Source organism: Hyla sarda, chromosome 8 (genome assembly GCF_029499605.1).
Source record: "Hyla sarda isolate aHylSar1 chromosome 8, aHylSar1.hap1, whole genome shotgun sequence".
In the NCBI taxonomy this organism is placed as follows: Eukaryota; Metazoa; Chordata; class Amphibia; order Anura; family Hylidae; genus Hyla; species Hyla sarda.
Genome location: NC_079196.1, coordinates 119610786 through 119630941, shown reverse-complemented (window position 1 = coordinate 119630941; position 20156 = coordinate 119610786). Strand labels below are relative to the sequence as shown.

The 20156-nt window shown below is 41.1% G+C and overlaps 1 protein-coding gene across 1 annotated transcript in view; it reads right to left on the bottom strand.

Annotated features, from left to right (window-relative positions):
• The window catches only part of LOC130285299 (carboxypeptidase O-like), a 188439-nt gene extending 169530 nt beyond the window's left edge, over positions 1-18909 (bottom strand). Inside the window, exons 1-3 of the mRNA XM_056536655.1 lie at positions 18880-18909; positions 17406-17533; positions 10111-10186 (exon numbers count right to left, since the gene is read on the bottom strand). Coding sequence (XP_056392630.1) covers positions 10111-10186; positions 17406-17533; positions 18880-18909 — 234 coding nt within the window. The remainder of the gene's footprint in view (positions 1-10110; positions 10187-17405; positions 17534-18879) is intronic.
• Between the last annotated feature and the right edge of the window lie 1247 nt (positions 18910-20156).

Genomic DNA, 20156 nt, shown 5'->3' with positions numbered 1-20156 from the left:
GGAGCAGGGATTCCTTTTCGCTTCTGTACTCTGTATGCCTCACCATTATATTGATATTCCCTGGACCATAAATTGTGATGCATTCTGTGCAAGTATAAGCAGTGATGTATTCAGTATCACCGCTTGCCCCCAGATGGCCTCTAAACTCTAACCTGACCCATCCTTCACCATCCCTAAAAATGACTGACACACGTTGGAGTTTAAAGGCCACAGCAAACCACATTTTTTTACAACATAAGAATTTTAACATGCCAATAAATAAAACCAGGTATGAACATCATACAACCTATTAAGTAAATTATCTGTAGATCTCCAGCAGAAAAAGAACCCGGAGATACCTCATTCTCTTTACAATAATTGATCTGTATGTGTGTGGGTCTCCTATTTGTAGGCACCAGGCCCAAGGGCACCATTTCCGAAGACCCCACCCCTCCATGGTGCCCATGCCGAAATAATTTTTTCCACTAAGCTGGGTGCCATTCCCAGCCCACCACCAACAATTTCCTAGCGTGCTTCCAAGTCCCTCTCCTGCTGCCACTGCAGTGACAGAATACAAACATCAACACCCATTTTTAGGGCAGGCAGGAACTACTGCTTGCCTTCCACTTGCCGTCTGGTCCATCCGGCCTGGTTTTCTTTATAACCCCACACACAGACTCCTCCTCCCCCTTACGTCACCTGCCCTGGACTTAATCCCTTGCTGCCTGGCTACAGCCTACCCCATTTATGCGCGCTTCCACTACTATTATTTTCTGTTAAAGGGATTTCTTTTACTTGGTTAGGCTTCACATACCTACTTCATTTACTAAATCTTAACCTGTTAATGACCAAAGAGGTGTATACACATCCTTGTGCCGTTACCTGTGTGGAGTCTCAAATGGCCAATGTGAATGCGGGCACATTACTTGGCGCTTCCTGTCCCCTGAACAGGAAGCGCCCAGTAATGCTGCCTGCATTCACACTGGCCATTTGAGACTCCACACAGGTATTTAAGACCCTTGCCGTTCCCTCACCTCACCTTTCCTGGACAAAGCAGTGGCGAAACGCATTGTGAGGTGAGGTGGGGAGCCGGTATTCAGCTGTTCTTGACATCTGCTGCATTGAGTATCGGATTTTGCCTTATCTCCATATGCACTTGCTATTTACAATCATTATCAGTATGCACATTTACCATTGTGGCCACTGTGCACTTTATCTGCTATTATGCTGCTATTAAAGCCATATTTATTACCTTCATGTTTACAGATTTAGATATATACCTCAATCTGGGTCATGAAACAGTCAAAAGTACTTAATGGTGCACACTGTAACTCAATTAAGGCTGTACAGGCATTTGCTAAATTAACTCAATGTATGCTATAATTACAATAGGAAGGACTACGATAGTCCGAAACGTGTCTGATCACTCTCACACTGCCTGACACACCTCTCTAGAGACCACCACCAGATACCTCACGTTCACAATCTCAAGTCACCACCTACAGCTATCGCAGAGCGCTCCACCGCTATCACCAAGGAGCACTGAGCATTACCAGCATTACCACAAAGACCGAGACCCCTTCAGAGACAGAGAACGACAAATCCAGCACACGGACTAGGCGACCGGCCTATCGGCAGACAGACCACACCGCCAGGACATCCCAGCACCACGGACATCGGGACCCCATCTCACAGAGCCTCGCTCCATCTACCCACAGGACGGGTAAGTGGCACATAGTACCGGATACTTTATCTTTACGGCCGCCGAGCCGCCAATTCATTTGCACTATTGCACAGCCGCCGCGCTGAGTATGCAGGAACCATCTAACTATACCTTCAGTAGAGACATTGTTATCTATACCCCTGAACCTACGGATTAAGTGAATTGTTATTTATCCCCACCACTGTACTTTATTTAAAAACGGCCGAGCCGTACCTCTGTTTTTCCTGCAACGGTGGGCTCCAGAGGTTGCAAGTACACATAAGTGGATCTGCCTCTAACCACCACTGAACTTTCAAACTGAGAGTGTGTTGTCATCTTATCACATATACTGTGAGTTTTATTTCACATCTTTTTATATATTCATCTGTACCTTTTAATTATAACAGGTGGGAAAGAGTGCAAGGGCCCTGCACTCTTACTCCACATTTCTACATAACTGTTTAAATTGACTTAACAATTATTTTGTTTTTATTTGATTAATAAATGTGTTGTACCCTGACATTTAGTTCATCATTTTTATTTACACATCCATTGCAGTAGTTAGTTCAGCAACACCTGATACATTTTGCAACATAGTAGACATACACACAACAGTCACCATTCATTTGCATATACACTATACATATACCTCTCTATCTTTCCATACTTGATCACCAGCCTTGCATTCAATAAGCATCACACATCCTCTGAGTCATTGTCTAAGCCGCACTATCTATATTCGCATCCATCACTTTGTATCTATTCATCCATTCAACTCCCTGCATCTTCTTCCATTCCAGCCACTTCACACCCTTTATTCCCCAGTCCTTTCAGATCTCATCCCCTACTATCACTACTTTTCCTTCAATTTTAAGGTGGTCTGAGGATTCCACCAGGATAGAGATCTCGGACAATACAAACTAAGCAGATTGAGTACATCCAACTACGCTTTTTTATGCTATAATTATGTTTCGACTTATAATATTTGATTACATATTATTGATTACAAATTTCACAAAAATTTCTGGCTTCCCCACTACTTTTAATCATGTCTTTTGTTGTATATGTTTTTATGGGTTACTTGTTGGGTATATGTTTAATAATGTTCAATAAAATTTGATTTAATTTTGTAAAAATCTTTTGTTCTTTATTTTTGTGAAATATAGTTTTGGATAGTGTATATAGTGGATAAGCTGTGTTTTTGATATATTGAGGTATTCTGACCTATTGTCATTGGACCTATAACTGTGATTGATAGAGCTTGGCTTGACCAGGCTTTATCAATCGAGCACAGAGCACACAGATCAATGTAGTTCTATGGATCTACATTGATCTGTCTAAGGAATCTAATCATTCATCCTAAAAGTCCCCTAAGAAGAATAAAAAGTGTGAAAAAAATGTAAATAAAAGTTTAAAAAACACCCATTAACCCCTTGCTATATTAAAAGTTAAAATCAGTTTATATCACTCCACCCCCTTTTCCCAAATTCCATATAAAAATATGAATACATAATAAAAATAAACATATGTGGTATTGCAGCGTGCTTAAATTTCCAAACTATAAAAAAATAAACGTGAATTAAACGGCATGGTCAATTGCAAATGGATGAAAAAAATACTAAAAAAAATGCATAAAAAGCGATAAAAAAGTCCCATCAAAACAAAAATGATGCCAATAAATAAATCAGAAGAGGACATTTTTAAATGTACTAACTTTCGTGCAAAAAGTTATAATTTTTTAAAGAGTACCTGTCACCAAATAAACTTTTCTAAACTAACTCAGGCTATGTTCCCTAACTACACCTAACACTCCTCCCACCCTTAAAAAACATTTCAGAGCTTTAAAAAGCCTCTTTATTATACCTTTCTTGCTGACATATGCAGAAGAAAGTGGGTGTTTCCCAGCAGGCATGACACCACTTAAACCTGCTGGGGGGACAACTTCTGCCCTCACATTGTTGCAGCGCTGTGATGAATAGAAGATCTCAAGCTCTGTGCAGCAGCTTTCAGTCTGTGAATCTTTCAGTGAGGCTCTTTGCAGCGTTCAGTCTGTGCAGCTTTTAGTTTGTGCAGCTGTCAGTGAGGCTCTTTGCAGCTGTCAACAAAGCTCAGTGCTGACCTTCCTAAGTTTGGTCTCCTGCCATTACAAGCAGGAGACCGCTGTTGGCCAGAAGTATACACCAGTAAAAATAACATAAAACGTTATATATATTTATTTTTATGGAAGCATATTACAAAAGTTTTTTGTTTGGCATAAGGAATCAAATATTAAAAGTCATGTTGAATGACAGTGCCCATTTAGTACAAGTAAAGTAAAATAAGTAAAATAAAAAAAGGTATCATTTTAATCGTATGGACCTACAGAATAAAGATAAGGTGTCATTTTTACCGAAAAGTGCTCTGCGTAGGATCGGAAGCCCCCCAAATTTACAAAATGGTGTTTTTTTTTATTTTATTTTGCCCCACAAATATTTTTTTTTCTGGTTACTCTGTAATGGCATAAAAATTATCACCACAAAATCTACAAAGTAAAATTGGTGGCACAAAAAACAAGCCCTCACATGGGTCTGTAGGTGAAAAATTTAAAGTGTTATAATTTTTAGAAGGTGAGGGGAAAAAAATGAAATGGTCATTAACCTGTACAGGACCTAGGGCGTATGGATACACCTTCTGTACCTGGGTCTTAAGGACCCAGGGCATACCTGTACGCCCGTGGGAATTTTGGTCCCCGCTGCGCGCAGCAGGCACCCCATGCAAATGCCCAGGGGGTCATCAGACCTCCCCATGTCGGCGATCGGCGCAAATCCCAAGTGAATTCACACTTGCGATTTGCGCCGATTCCGGGTCATACGGGTCTATGGTGACCCGGTGACCCGGAATATAAGGGGGATCACGGTTGTCTAAGACACCCACAATCCCCCTGTAGCAATAGGAGTGAGGTGGCAGAGGTGTCACCCCTCCTATCCCTGCTATTGGTGGTCTAGACGCAACGACCAATAGCAGATCGGGGGCGGGGGGTTTACTTTCGTGTTCCCCGTTCTGCCCACCCACAATAGGCGGCGGGGCAGAACGGGAACCGAAGGGGACCAAACGCCGAAGATCCACTGACCCGTCGGTGGAAGCTGCGGGACGGGATCGGCGCGGGTGGCGATGTTGTGCGGCAGAAGAGGACGGCTCCCTGGATCCTACGGAAGCCGGTAAGTTGCCTAGCAACATCTAGAGGGCTAAAGTCTGAGACTCTAGTGCTCCAGATGTTGCAAAACTACAACTCCCAGCATGCCCAGACAGCTGTTTGGGCATGCTGGGATTTGCAGTTTTGCAACAGCTGGAGGTCTACAGTTTAGAGACCATTGCACAGTGATCTCTATACTGTACCACTCTAGATCTTGCAAAATTACAACTCCTAGCATGCCCACACAGCAATTTGCTGTCTGTGCATGCTGGGATTTGTAGTTTTGCAACATCTGGAGGTCCACAGTTTGGAGATCATAGTGCAGTGGTTTCTATCCGTAGCCCTCCAGATGATGCAAAACTGCAAATCCCAGCATGCCGAAACAGCTGTCTCGGAATGCTGGGAGTTGTAGCTGTGTACCTCCAGCTATTGCATAACTAGATCTCCCAGCATGCCCATCGGCGATCAGTACATGCTGGGAGTTGTAGTTTTGCAACAGCTATAGGCACACTGCTTGGAAAATACTGAGTTAGGTAACAGAACCTAACTGAAGGTTTTCCAACCAGTGTGCCTCCAGCTGTTGCAAAACTACAATTCCCAACATGCACCATCTGTCAGTACATGCTGGGAGTTGTAGTTTTGAAACAGCTGGAGGTTTGCACCCCATGTGAATGTACAGGGTACATTCACACGGGCAGGTTTACAGTAAGTTTCCTGCTTCAAGTATGAGCTGTGGCAAATTTTTTGCAGATTTCTAGCGGGAAGCTCACTGTAAACCTGCGCCCATGTGAATGTACCCTAAAAACACTAAACTACACTAACACATAATAAAGGGTAAAACACTACATAAACACCTCCTTATACTGTCCTCCCTAATAAAAATGAAAAACGTATTGTACAGCAGTGTTTCCAAAACGGAGCCTCCAGCTGTTGCAAAACAACAACTCCCAGCATTTCCGGACAGCCACTGACTGTCCAGGCATGCTGGGAGTTTAGCAACAGCTGGAGACACCCTGTTTGGGAATCACTGGCGTAGAATACCCCTATTTCCACCCCTATGCAATCCTTAATTAAGTCCTCAAATGCGCATGGCGCACTCTCACTTCAGAGCCCTGTCGTATTTCAAGGAAACAGTTTAGGGCCACATATGGGATATTTCCGTACTCGGGAGAAATTGCGTTACAAATTTTGGGGGGCTTTTTCTCCTTTTACCCCTTATGAAAAGGAAAAGTTGGGGGCTACACCAGCCTTTTAGTGTAAAAAAATAAAAAAATTTACACTGACATGCTGGTGTTGCCCCATACTTTTTATTTTCACAAGTGTTAAAAGGAAAACAAGACCCACAAAATTTGTAGCACAATTTCTCCTGAGTATGGAAATACCCCATATGTGGGCGTAAAATGCTCTGCGGGCACACAAAAAGGCTCAGGAGTGAGAGCGCACTATGTACATTTGAAGCCTAAATTGATTTGCACAGGGGTGGCTGATTTTACAGCGGTTCTGCCATAAACGCAAAAAAAGAAATACCCACACGTGACCCCATTTTGGAAACGACACCCCTCACGGAACGTAACAAGGGGTATAGTGTGCCTAAACACCCCACAGGTGTTTGACAAATTTTCATTAAAGTTGGATGGGAAAATGAAAAAAATATTTTTTTTTTCACTAAAATGCTGGTGTTACCCAAAATTTTTCATTTTCACAAGGGAAAATAGGAAAAAAGCCACCCAAAATTTGTAACCCCATTTCTTCTGAGTAAGAGCATACCCCATATGTGGATGTAAAGTGCTCTGCTGCGCACTACAATGCTCAGAAGAGAAGGAGCACCATTGGGATTTTGAAGAGAAAATTTGTCCGGAATTGAAGGCTACATGTGTTTACAAAGCCCCCATAGAGCCAGAACAATGGACCACCCCACATATGACTCCATTTTGTAAGCTACACCCCTCATGTAATGTAATAAGGGGTACAGTGAGCATTTACCCCCCACAGGCGTCTGACAGATTTTTGGAAAAGTGGTCCGAGAAAATGAAAAATGCAATTTTTCATTTGCACAGCCCACTGTTCCAAAGATCTGTCAAACGCCAGTGGGGTGTAAATTCTGTGAGGGGTGTAGTTTCCAAAATGGGGTCAAGTGGGGGGTCCACTGTTCTGGCACCACAGGGGGGGGGGGGCTTTGTAAACACCCATGGCCCCCGACTTCTATTCCAACCAAATTCTGTCTTCAAAAGCTCAATGGCGCTCCTTCTCTTCTGAGCATTGTAGTGCGCCAGCAGAGCACTTGACATCCACACATTGGGTATTTCCATACTCAGAAGAAATGGGGTTACAAATTTTGGGGGTAATTTTATCCTATTACCCCTTGTAAAAATGTAAAATTTGGGGGAAAACCAGCATTTTTGTGATTTTTTTTAAATTTTATTTAGCAAAAAGTCGTCAAACACCTGTGAGGTGTTACGGCTCACTGTACCCCTTGTTGTGGTCCTTGAGGGGTGTAGTTTCCAAAATAGTATGCCATGTGTTTTTTTTGTTTTTTTTTTGCTGTTCTGGCACCATAGGGGCTTCCTAAATGCGACATGCCCTCCAAAAACCATTTCAGCAAAATTCGCTTTTCAAAAGCCAAGTGTGACTCCTTCTCTTCTGAGCATTGTAGTGCGCCAGCAGAGCACTTGACGTCCACACTTGGGGTATTTCCATACTCAGAAGAGATGGGGTTACAAATTTTGGGGGGCATTTTGTCCTATTATCCCTTGTAAAAATGTAAAATTTGGGGGAAAACTAGCATTTTAGTCTAAAAAATAAATAAATCATTTACACATCCAACTTTAACAAAAAGTCGTGAAACACCTGTGGGGTGTTAAGGCTCACTGGACCCCTTGTTACGTGCCTTTAGGGGTGTAGTTTCCAAAATAGTATGCAATGTGTTTTTTTTTTTTTTTTTTGCTGTTCTAGCACCATAGGGGCTTCCTAAATGCGTCGTGCCCCACAAAAACCATTTCAGAAAAACTCACTCTCCAAAATCCCACTGTCGCTCCTTCCCTTCTGAGCCCTCTACTGCGCCCGCCAAACACTTGACATACACATATGAGGTATTTCCTTACTCGAGAGAAATTGGGTTACGCATTTTAGGAAGATTTCTCTCCTTTTACCCCTTGTAAAAATAAAAAAAAACTGGGTCTACAAGAACATGCCAGTGTAAAAAATGAAGATTTTGAATTTTCTCCTTCAATTTGCTGCTATTCCTACGAAACACCTAAAGGGTTAACAAACCTTTTGAATTTCATTTTGAATACTTTGAGGGGTTTAGTTTTTAGAATGGGGTCATTTGTGGGGCATTTCTAATATGAAGGCCCTTCAAATCCACTTCAAAACAGAACTGGTTCCTGAAAAATTTTGATTTTGAAAATGTTGTGAAAAATTTGAAAATTGCTGCTGAACTTTCAAGCCCTCTCATCTCTTCCAAAAGTAAAAACATGTCAACATTATGATGCAATCATAAAGTAGACATGTTGTTTATGTGAATCAATATATAATGTATTTGGAATATTCATTTTCCTTATAAGCAGAGAGCTTCAAAGTAAAAAAAATTCTACATTTTCATTTTTTTCATCAAATTTTGGAATTTTTCACCAAGAAACGATGCAAGTATCGACAACATTTTACCACTAACATAAAGTAGAATATGTCACAAAAAAACAATCTCTGAATAAGAATGAAAGGTTAAAGCATCCCAGAGTTATTAAAGGGGTACAGAACAGCATATGTTTGCTATGGGGATTTCCTTTTACCCGGGACAGTTCATAAAATGGACAGAGATGTCAGCAGAGAGCACTGTGCTCATGATGTCAGCAGACAGCTCTGTGCTTCAAACTGAAAAGAATTTCCACTGTAGTATTCAGCAGCTAATAAGTACAGGGAGGATTAAGATTGTTTAATAGAAGAAATTTACAAATCTGTTTAACTTTCTGTCACCAGCTGATTTTAAAAAAAAATGTTTTTCACCGGAGTACCCCTTTAATGATTAAAGTGAAAGTGGTCAGATGTTCAAAAAATGTCTGGGTTCTACAGTGAAAATTGGCTGGGTCCTTAAGGTGGAGCATACAGCAGCTGATAAGTACTGGAAGCAATACAATACAGCTGGTCTGGCCGTGAGGGGACAAAATATAAATCATGTTTGCCATCCAGCATACCCCTTTAAGGGGAATGCTTTGAAGTGTAAATGAGGATGTAACGAGTGTGTCTGTCTCTGTTTCTAGGAGTAACTCCAACTCCGTTCTTTTTCAGTTGTTGCCTCACTTGTTGCTGTGATGAAGCCCTGGCGTAACACGAAGTGTGGACATAGATCCAATAGTATTCTGCTTCACTGTCCACACTTTCCTGTTTGTGCTGTTTATCGCCCATTCAATTGTTTAAGCTTCACTTGTGAAAGAGGCTACACCCTGCACTTATCCAGTAAAAAGACCATTGCCCATTTTAGGGTGTGTAAAAAAAATGGCTTTGCTGAGCTGCAGGGTGAATGCTTTCACTCCCCCCCAACACTTTCTCCACATAGAAGTGAATCTTTTTAGAGGAATGCTCATGTGTATGTGCATTTTTTCCTCAACAAGCTAAGTGAAGACTTGATATGAATGGGCTCAACATAGATATTGTCTTCCACATTCATCCACTAAGGCTAGGTTCAGACTACGCAATTCCGCTTTGAAATTGCAGGCTGAAATTCCACTTGCTAAAATGTATAGTGTAGTGAATGGTTTTCCGTTCACAAATTCACACTTCGGAATTTGTGAAGGGGAATTTGTGAACGATAAATCTGCTTGGAAATTTCCGCCTGAAGAAAGGCATTGCTCATTCTTTAGGCGGAAATCCGCGCGGAACACATTGCAGTCTATTGGAGACTGTAGTGTCCACGCTGTCCTAGCGGCGACTGATTCAGTCAGCGCTGGCCGCACTAGGAATCTCCGTGCAGAAATTTTCTGCCCGGAGATTCCGTAGTCTGAACCCAGCCTAACTGTCTATTTCTTTAATCAAAATGATAGGACTTATTTTTTTTAAACAGACAAAAACGTGGAGATTCATGAAAACTTGTGCAGAGGTAAAGTTGACCAGTTGCCCATAGCTTCTTTCATTTTTTGAAAATGTCTGAAAAATAAAAGAAGCAATCTGATTGGTTGCTATGGGCAACTGGTCAACTTTTCCTCAGCACAGGTTTTCAGGAATCTCCTTATGTATAAACCTATCAAGTGTGTTTGTAACCTACCTGTACATCATTGCAGATTTCTTTGATGTACACAGCATGGCTTAGTGTCTCTGGAATAATGCTCCAAACTTGATCTCTAAGACAAAAAAAAGGAACAAAAGATTATGAAAACATTAAAGAGTACCTGTCTTGATCTTGTTACATTTTATAATCCTCCAAGTACACTGATACCCCCATCCAGAAAAACCATGCCTGCCTTTATATTTTATAGTTTTTTTTTTTTGTTTTCTACCTTGATATTGCTCTGTATTTTCTGCTCAGTCTTCGTCAAATTAACAGACTGGGAAGGGGTGTTCCCCAGCAGGCTGTGACATCATCTGAAGCCATATGGGGGTGAACTTCCTCCCTCATTATGCTACACACAGCGCAGACCAGTTCAGTGTGTAAGATGAGCTATGATTGGCTAAGGCTGCACCACCCCCCTCCCCTTAGCAGTCCAGATTACATTTCCTGATTTTGGACTTCTGCCAGGCAAGCGGGAGTCCAAAGTCTGTGCAAGATATAGGGGGAAATGTGCTCTGGACAAGTAGGGAGACACCTAGTGGCAACTTTTTAAACACAAAAACACAAATAAAATATAGAAAACTTAATTTTATTTTTTTAAGCACAAAGTACATTAGAAATATATATATATATATATATATATATATATATATATATATATATATTTTACCATAAGGAGTGCAATAGTAAAAATTAGTTTTAGTTACAGTGCCCATTTAAGGGTGAAAACTCTCAAGCAGGTTGCATTGCAGTTGTATACTGGTTTGTAACTGCATCATGTCAGCCATCCTTCCAACCATCTCAGATCCGGCAGCCCCCACAACACACCTCGACCTGGTGCTGCACAGTATGTCTCACCGTTTGTGCTCAGAGCCAGGCCAGGATAGTTGCCTCCTGTACATTGATGCTCAGAGGCTGCATTCATGCTGCGCTGCCTTCTCATTGAAGGAGATCAAATGATCTGCCTCCCCCTTCAGGCTGCCTAAAAAATTTGAACCTGAAGCACGTGAGGGGGGTTGGGGGGTTGGGTATATGTCAAAAGTAAAACTCACCTCATCAATGTATCTAGTAGCAGCAGTCAGCATGGAAGAAGCAGAGCAGTCTACACGTCAATGAGTTGGGGGCTGTATGTGATGTCAGGGTCTCATGCTTGCAAACCCTGCTCATCAGGCTCCCTGTCTGTCCTGCTTGAGCAGACACACAGGGTTTGGGGTTGACAGGTTCAATAACTCCTGATAACAATTTGATGTGCAGTATGCATCACTACTGTGCAACATACATTACTCTGTACCCCATAATTCCTTTTCATGTGACCCCTACAATTCCCTATAGCACACACTCCACCATCTAATCCAAAGTCATGAATAGTACAGAATTGGTGTGATCACTGACACTGCACACTTAAAGGGGTACTCCGGTGAAAACCTTTTTTTTTTAAATCAACTGGTGTCATAAAGTTAAACAGATTTGTAAATTACTTTTAAAAAAATCTTAATCCTTCCAGTACTTATTCAGTACTGCTGAATACTACAGAGGAAATTATTTTCTTTTTGGAACACAGTTCTCTCTGCTGAATCACGAGCCCAGTGCTCTCTGCTGACATGTCTGTCCATTTTAGGAACTGACCAGAGCAGCATTTGTTTGCTATGGGGATTTTCTCCTCCTATGGACAGTTCTTAAAATGGCCAGAGATGTCAGCAGAGAGCACTGTGCTCATGATGTCAGAAAAGAGCTCTGTGTTCCAAAAAGAAAAGAAAAGAAAAGTATCCCTTTAAGCTGGTCATATCTAAGGTCCTCTCTTAATTGGTGCAAATTTGCCTTCCTGAAGTTTAATGTTTTTGTAGCCCAATGGAAGACATCTTAAAGGATATATGAAAACTTATTATGTTGTCATCACTATTACACAGATGACCCCTTACCTCTACTTCGGATACTTTGTCTCGCCTAATGGTTAGTATAAGGTCCAGAAATGCCCCCCTCCCATGTTAGGTCTGCAATAGTTGGAAAATATTATTTTCCTTTATTGCAAAAAAACAGTTTCCTTTGCAAACCTTTCCTAAAAACTAACAATGAGGGAATTCATATTTAATATGCTGGAATTCAAAGTTTGCACATCATTAAAGCTTGCACTTTCAGCTAAAGTGAGGTCCCTGACCTCTAAGTAGCCATCATTATTTAGATCCAAATCTTTGTAAGGAACACTGCCTCTTTATGAGTACAACTTCCAGAAATCATTGCTGTAGTGCAAATACCTGCACTTTTTTCAGGGATCGGTACCGTGTGGAGAGTTTTCAATCTGCCCACAAATGGTCAGAACAAATTCCTTTGCCAATTCTAACAACTCCAAGGAATACAACATAGTCCATCATATTAATTGTAAGTCAACTTCAGTCATTTATCATGCAATATTGCCATGTGGGATGATATACATCGGTATGATCACAAGAGAACTGTGAATAAGAGTGCAGGAAATGTTGAGGGGATTCGTAAATTGAAGACAATTCCAAGAAACTGTAGTATACAATAATGGTCTGGCCAAGTCACTATAATTTAGAGTAATTAATCGTATATACCTGGGAAAAAGAGGAGGAGTTGCTAAGAGGAAATTGGAGCAAATTGAGTGTAAGTGGATAGTTACCCTCAAAACCATGTTTCCTATAGTCCACCACTTTCAGGGACTTGCACATGTGATAAGCCTCTCAGGCTGTATTTGTTGGAGGGGTGTTTTACATTCAACGCACGCCCCCCGCCACACAGGTGCGTGCATTGCTTTTGCGGTGTTCTCAGTTTACTGGGCACCGCTGTCAGATCATACGTTCCCCCTTAAGAGTGTGTGGAGTTTGGTGGCAGAGGTTTTTTGGGTCATAATCTGGTCTATGGTCAGTAAGTGCCGGTATCTGGCGATGCAATCTTTCATTTGCATACGATGAGTACAGCGCTGGTAGCGGGGTGTCGTTGGGGTCATGTCTCACACATGTGGATATGTTAGACGATTGCCAAAGCTTACCGGGGGCAGCAGCTTCTTTGGGGTCCTGAAGGTCGGGGGCTGTGGGTCTCAGTTAAGTTTCCCTTGCTGCTGCACAACCGACTGCAGTGCACGGACGCCGTCGCTAGGTGGCGATGTGTGCACATGTGTAATGCTGGTCACTTGGTTTGTTACATAAAGTTTGTTTATGAAAAGAAAATAATAAAAAAAGAGGTGGTGGTGGATACACGTAGTAATGTTATGTTGGTAGGGGAATGCTTAGGCATATGGGTGCATAAATAAACACATCAACCCGGTTCACATAGAGATAGGAGTTATATAAAAAAAAAAAAAAAAAAAATTGTGTTTGTGGTTATGTTTAGCAATTGTTAAAGGGGATATAAAAATGTATAGTATATTAAATAAAAATTTGTTTAAGGGACGAGAGATCATAGGGAGATATGTGTATACATATAAAAAAAAGTATGTCTTACATGGTTCATTCACTAGTAATATCATATACAGTGCATAAAGTTGTGGTGTTTTTACAGTACATCCTTTTCCGTGTTATGTGCAGTACATAAAGTCATGGCTTGTGTATCGTACATATACTCATAATGGTTTGTACAGCAGGTACAGTGGCAGTGTGGTATACACGTTTCATATCAACACACCCGGTCCTTATGGTTATAGCTTTATATATTGTTAATAGCAGTACATTTGGTTGTTTATAGGTGTTTATCTATATGAGGCATAACTATTATAGCAGTCATAAGATGTGTTTTTTCATGGTAGCATTTACGGTGCGTACATTTCATTCATGCAGTTTCACACGTTATAGTGTTTTTACATTTGTAGATGCATTATAGTATTGCAGTGCACACACTTTCTTTACATTAGTGATACACGTCTGTTACGGACGCTGCATATGCGTTTGCATAGCTTTGGTACCGTGTAATCTTGTCAGCGTTTTCTGTGGGTATACGTATTGAGTCTTCAATAGAGTTTTTAAATGTATTGGTGATGACGTTTTTGTTTATCAGCTTTACAGTGTTATGTCATAGCAGTTATATTGGTCAGTCCATAAAAGAAGTTACCCGCCACTGCTACTTCACATATGGGAATGTTAACTGAACTCCTCTGGCTGCACGGCCATTCAGGTGCTCACTTATAAGATGAGAGATGCATCCAATGCAGAAATGTAGAAGAATGGAGCACTCACTCGGTCTTGACGTAAGAAACTTCTTTCTTGTGTCAAAACATTCTTAGTGTTCCATGGAGTGCAGGAAAGTGGATAGGAACAGGGAAGTGGGGAAGTGGGATGGGCGACGGTCCGTATCGCGCAATCAGCAGTTCGTCAGGCCCCTAACTCGATTACACAGGTGGGAGTGCTTTTAAAGACAAGGTGTGCCAACACCATAGTGACAGGGTAAACAAAAAATACAACTCCTTAAGTGTGAAACCATGAACATACTTTAGCAGGCATTGATTATAATTTCTATCATTTAGCCCGAGACCTTCAGTGGCATTCAATCTAGATATCCACCTCGCTTCTTTGTTGAATAATTGCTGATGTCTGTTCTTTTTAACTGATGTCTGTTCAATCCTTTTTATAGCAGCGAACGTGAGTGCTTTGGCAGAACCATCATGAAATGATGTGACATGTGACATAAGCTTCGTTGCTCCCACTCCAGTTTTTGAAGACCTAAAATGCTCTCTTATTCGATGAAAAAGTGGGCGTACTGTTTTTCCAACGTAAAAATATCCACAGTCACAGAAAATGGTATACACCACAAAGTCTGATCTACATGTGATAAATAGTTTTATTTTAATGTGGTAACCTCCTAATTGCAGTTCTTTTGATTTGGAATTGTGATTACAGAAGGAGCAGGACCCGTAGGTATAATTACTGATAGGTTCATGTTCAGACAACCATTGTGGGTTTTTCTTTTTTTCAATTTTTTGCATCTGTTTTTTTATATAATCCCCGAGGGTCGTGCTCCTTCTGTAGTTAACAATGGGGTTATTAACAGTGAATTCTGTAAGATACTTATCTTGCTGTAAGATGTACTAATTGTTTGCAATAGCTTTTCTAATCATCTCGTTCATGGGAGTATTAGGGAAAACAAAAGTGAATCCATTAGTAATTTTCTTTGGTTTAGTTTTTAGTAATTCTTTCTGATCAACTTTATCTGCTCTTTTCCTTGCATCTTTTAAATTTTTTTTTCCGGGTATCCTCGATTACGGAGTCTGCTCTCTAATTCTGTCACTTGTTTCTGATAATTGCGTTCATCGTTGTTTATTCTCTTCAGACGTATCATCTGACTGAAGGGAATGCCATTTCTAATATGACTTGTTTGGGATGAGCTGTAATGTAACAAAACATTTTTTGCAGTGCTTTTCCTATACTGTTGTAATTACTCTATCATTTTCAATTTTGACCAGAACATCAAGGAATTCAAATTCTGTAACACCAAATTTTATGTGAAGGACATATTCACTTTGTTGGTCATATTTAAATATTCAACAAATTTATTGAATTGCATCTCACTGCCATTCCAAATATGTTGTCCACGTAACGCCATATTGCTTTAATATACTTAACGTATGGATTGATGTTGGCGAAAATATAATCTCCCTCAAAAATGGCTAGAAAAATATTTGCGAATGCGCAGGAGATGGGGGTCCCTATCGCCGTACCATTCATTTGCTTGTACCAGATGATGTTATATTGAAAGGTATTCTTTGTTATTATAAAATACATTGCACTGCTTTGGCAATTAAATCGACAACCTCAGGGGACTTGTCTGTGCAGATCGGGAACTCCCTTAAAACCTGTATACCCGCATCCCAGGGGATGCGGGTATACAGGCTCTCTATGTCAATAGATGCCAACCAAAAATCAGGCTGCCACTCCAACCCCTCCAGGGCCACAATGAGGTCTCCGGTGTCGAGCAAATAAGTGGGTATTTGCTGCAGGATATTGGGAGACAAGCCAGTCTACATAACTGCATAAGAACTCAGTGGGGCTACCTATGCCTGCTATGATAGGGCAACCCGGGGGGGGGGGGGGAGATATGTTTTTTGTGTTTTGGGTAAAATGTACCAGTAAGCTTTTTTAGGGGATAGGGGGAGGATTTTTTCAGCTGTCTGTGTAGATGTGACACCCTTCTCTGTGTGCATCCTAAGAAAAAAACATAATTTATTTATTATTCTCAATGAGGGGTTGCAAGACAGTTTTTCATATACCCTAGGATCACTGAGCTGTGTGTTGGCTTCTGCAAAGAAATGCTCTTTGTACCAAACAACTATGTATCTTCATTACTAGTCAACCAGGAACAGATTTTAGCGGGCATTAATTATAATTCCTTTAATTTCTATCATTTAGCCCAAGACCTTCAGTGGCATTCAATCTAGATATCCAACTCGCTTCTTTGGTGAGTAATTGCTGATGTCTGTTCAATCCTTTCTATAGCAGCGAACTTGAGTGCTTTGGCAGAACCATCATGAAATTCTGTGACATGTGAGATAAGGTTTGTTGCTCCCACTCCAGTTTTTAAAGACCTCAAATGCTCTCTTATTCGATGAAAAAGTGGGCGTATTGTTTTTCCAACATAAAAATATCCACAGTCACAGAAGATGGTATACACCACAAAGTCTGGTCTACATGTGATAATTATTATTTTTTTTTTTATGTGGTAACCTCCTAATTGCAGTTCTTTTGATTCAGTAATTATACCTGTGGGTCATGCTCCTTCTCTAACCACAATTCCAAATCAAAAGAACTGCAATTAGGAGGTTACCACATTAAAATAAAACTATTTATCACATGTAGATCAGACTTTGTGGTGTACACCATCTTCTGTGACTGTGGATATTTTTATGTTGGAAAAACAATACGCCCACTTTTTCATCGAATAAGAGAGCATTTTAGGTCTTTAAAAACTGGAGTGGGGGCAACAAAACTTATCTCACAGAATTTTATGATGGTTCTGCCAACCATTCAAGTTTGCTGCTATAGAAAGGCTTGAATAGACATCAATTAAAAAGAACATACATCAGCAATTATTCACCAAAGAAGCGAGGTGGATATCTACTGAAGTCTCGGGCAAAATGATAGAAATAAAAGGAATTATAATTAATGCCTGCTAAAGTCTGTTCATGGTTTCACACTTAAGGAGTTGTTGTTGTTTTTAAAATCATATTGTTCTGTGTATTTTTTTGTTTAACCTGTCACTATGGTGATGGCACACCTTGTCTTTAAAAGCACTCCCACCTGTGTAATCGAGCTAGGGGCCTGACAAAGTGCTGATTGCACGACCGTCACCCATCCCACTTCCCCACTTCCCTGTTCTTGTCCAGTCTCCAGCACTCCATGGAACGCTTAGAATGTTTTGACACAATAAAGACGTTTCTTAAGTCCAGACCGAGTGAGTGCTCCATTCTTCTACATTTCTGCATTGGAGACAGCCATTATATTAATGCCTTATGGCATTCTATACTCGGCATTTGTGGCAGCTATGCTGATTGATACGCCCATGGCATTTATGTCGTGCCTACACCTATGGCACTATACTGTTCATGGACGCTTGTGATATTATACGGTCGGTACTCTCATGGCATCTATATTTGATACCCTAGGGGCTTCATTGTGCATACACTCATGACATTCATACTGTTCACATGCTCATAAAGTTATACGGTTCATACTCTCTGGGCGTTTGTACTGTTCACACGCCTGTTCATAATGTTCACACGCTCAGGGCAGGTATATGGTCATACTCAGATTTATCAAAGAATGTCTACAGTAGAGCTATTTTCCCACGTTTATTTGAGTGGGGGGGTTTGACTAGTGTGTATCTTATTTATCAAGAAGGTCCAGCAGGATGATGAATTTTGTGCAGCTCTGCTGTGGGTGGGAAAAGCTCTTCCACATACACTTTTTCTAGACACTGGTGAGGGAGGGAAGTAGACACTTTCCCGATTTCTGAATTTGGCAAGTTAGGTGTTTTTACTTACTTTCACAGAGCTGCCTTGCCATTTTTACTTGCATTTTAGACGCTACAATCAAATTTGATTGTGGTGTCTAAGAGGTTAAAGCTGGGCATCACCGTGATCGGTGATGTCTGGCATTAGAGATGGGTCCTGGTGGCCCAGCTATGACCCGTGTTCAGCTCCTGAGCACTTATCATGGAAGGGGAGTGGGACGCTGTCGTCCACAAGGGGTTAAAGGTTGAATTGTGGAAGGTAGAAATTATTGTCACGCCGACTGGTATGGTGTAGCTTTGCGCCTAAAAAACTACCTTTGCGCACAAAATAGCGATTTTTGACAAAAGTCGCAAATGGTAAATTCGTGACCACTGCATGGTCAAAAACAAAAAGTTCTACGGGTAGGCAAAAAGAGTAAAACTGTCTATATCAAAAGGTGCATAAAAGTCTCAAAATATGCTGCTTGCTCCTGAACTGCGCCTAAACATGAAAAAAAAAATGCCCTAAAAGCAATGATAAATCTCCCCCTTAATATTTATACTGTTCACACGTTTATAGCATGTATACTTTTCATACGCTCATGGCAGTTATACTATTCATTTGCTCGGGGTTGCATACTGGTTATATGCTTGTGGTAATTATACCGTTTAGGCTCATTGCATTTATACTTTTCATACGCTCATGGCATGTACACATTTATGGCATTTATACTGTTCATTAGCCCAGTATTTTGTTATCCAGCTCATAGTACTTGTCATTACATGATCAGGCCATTTATACGCTCATGGTATTATGGTTGTTTCCCATCATACCTGCGACTTCTGCAGAGGATCGTTCAACATGATTGTTTATTTCTGACACATATTCAGAGCAGCAGCATCACGGCACATAGGGGGTGTATACCCCTCATACCTGCAACGACTGCAGAGGGACACATTGCATAGTCATTGCTACTGACACGTTTTCAGAGTGAAAACATCACGACACATAGGCGGTTGTATACCCAGTATACCTGTCACGTTTGCAGAGGGATACATTGCATAGTTTTTGTTACTGACATGTTTTTCAGAGCAACAATATCACGTCACATAGGCGGTTGCATACCCTTCATACCTGCCACGTCTGCAGGGGGATGCACCGTGCTTTTGTTGTTACTGACACATCTTCAGAGCAACAAAATTTTGACACATAAGTGGTGTATCCTAGCCACATCTGCAGGGGGATACATTGCATAGTCTTTGGTACTGACGCATCTTCAGGGCAACAACATCATGACACATAGGTGGTGATTTATCCTTTGTACCTGACACCTCTGCAGGGGGATGCATTGCACAGTTGTTGTTACTGACACGTCTTCAGAGTGACAACATCACGACACATAGGCGGTGGTATACCCATTATACCTGCCACGTCTGCATGGGGACCCATTGCATAGTTGTTACTGACACGTTTTCAGAGCGACAACCTCACCACACATAGGCAGTTGTATACAGATCATACGCAACACGTCTGCAGGGAAATTCACTGAACAGTTGTTGTTATGGTCAGTTATTTTCAGTACAATAACCTCATAACACATAGGAGGTGGTATACCCACCATACCTGCCACTACTGCAGGGGGATACATTGCATAGTTGTTGTTACTGACATGTTTTCAGAGTTACAACATCACCACACATAGGCGGTTGTATACCGATCATACGCGACTTGGCTGCAGGGGAATTCACGGAGCACTTGTTGTTACGGTCACATCTCAGAACAATAACATCACGACACATAGGCGGGGGTATTCTCATCATACTTGTCCCATCTGCAGGGGATACAATGCATAGTTGTTGGTACCAATACATTTTCAGAGGGACAATATCCCGACTCATAGACATAGACATAGATGGTATACACATCATACCTGCCTCGTGTGCAGAGGAATACACTGCGCAGTTGTTGTCACTGACATGTCTTCAGGGCAACAACATCACAACATACAGGTGGCTGTATACTCTTTATACCTAACACGGTTGAAGGAGGATGCACTGCGGAGTTGTTGTCAATGACATGCTTTCAGAGCAATAACGGCATGGCGCATAAG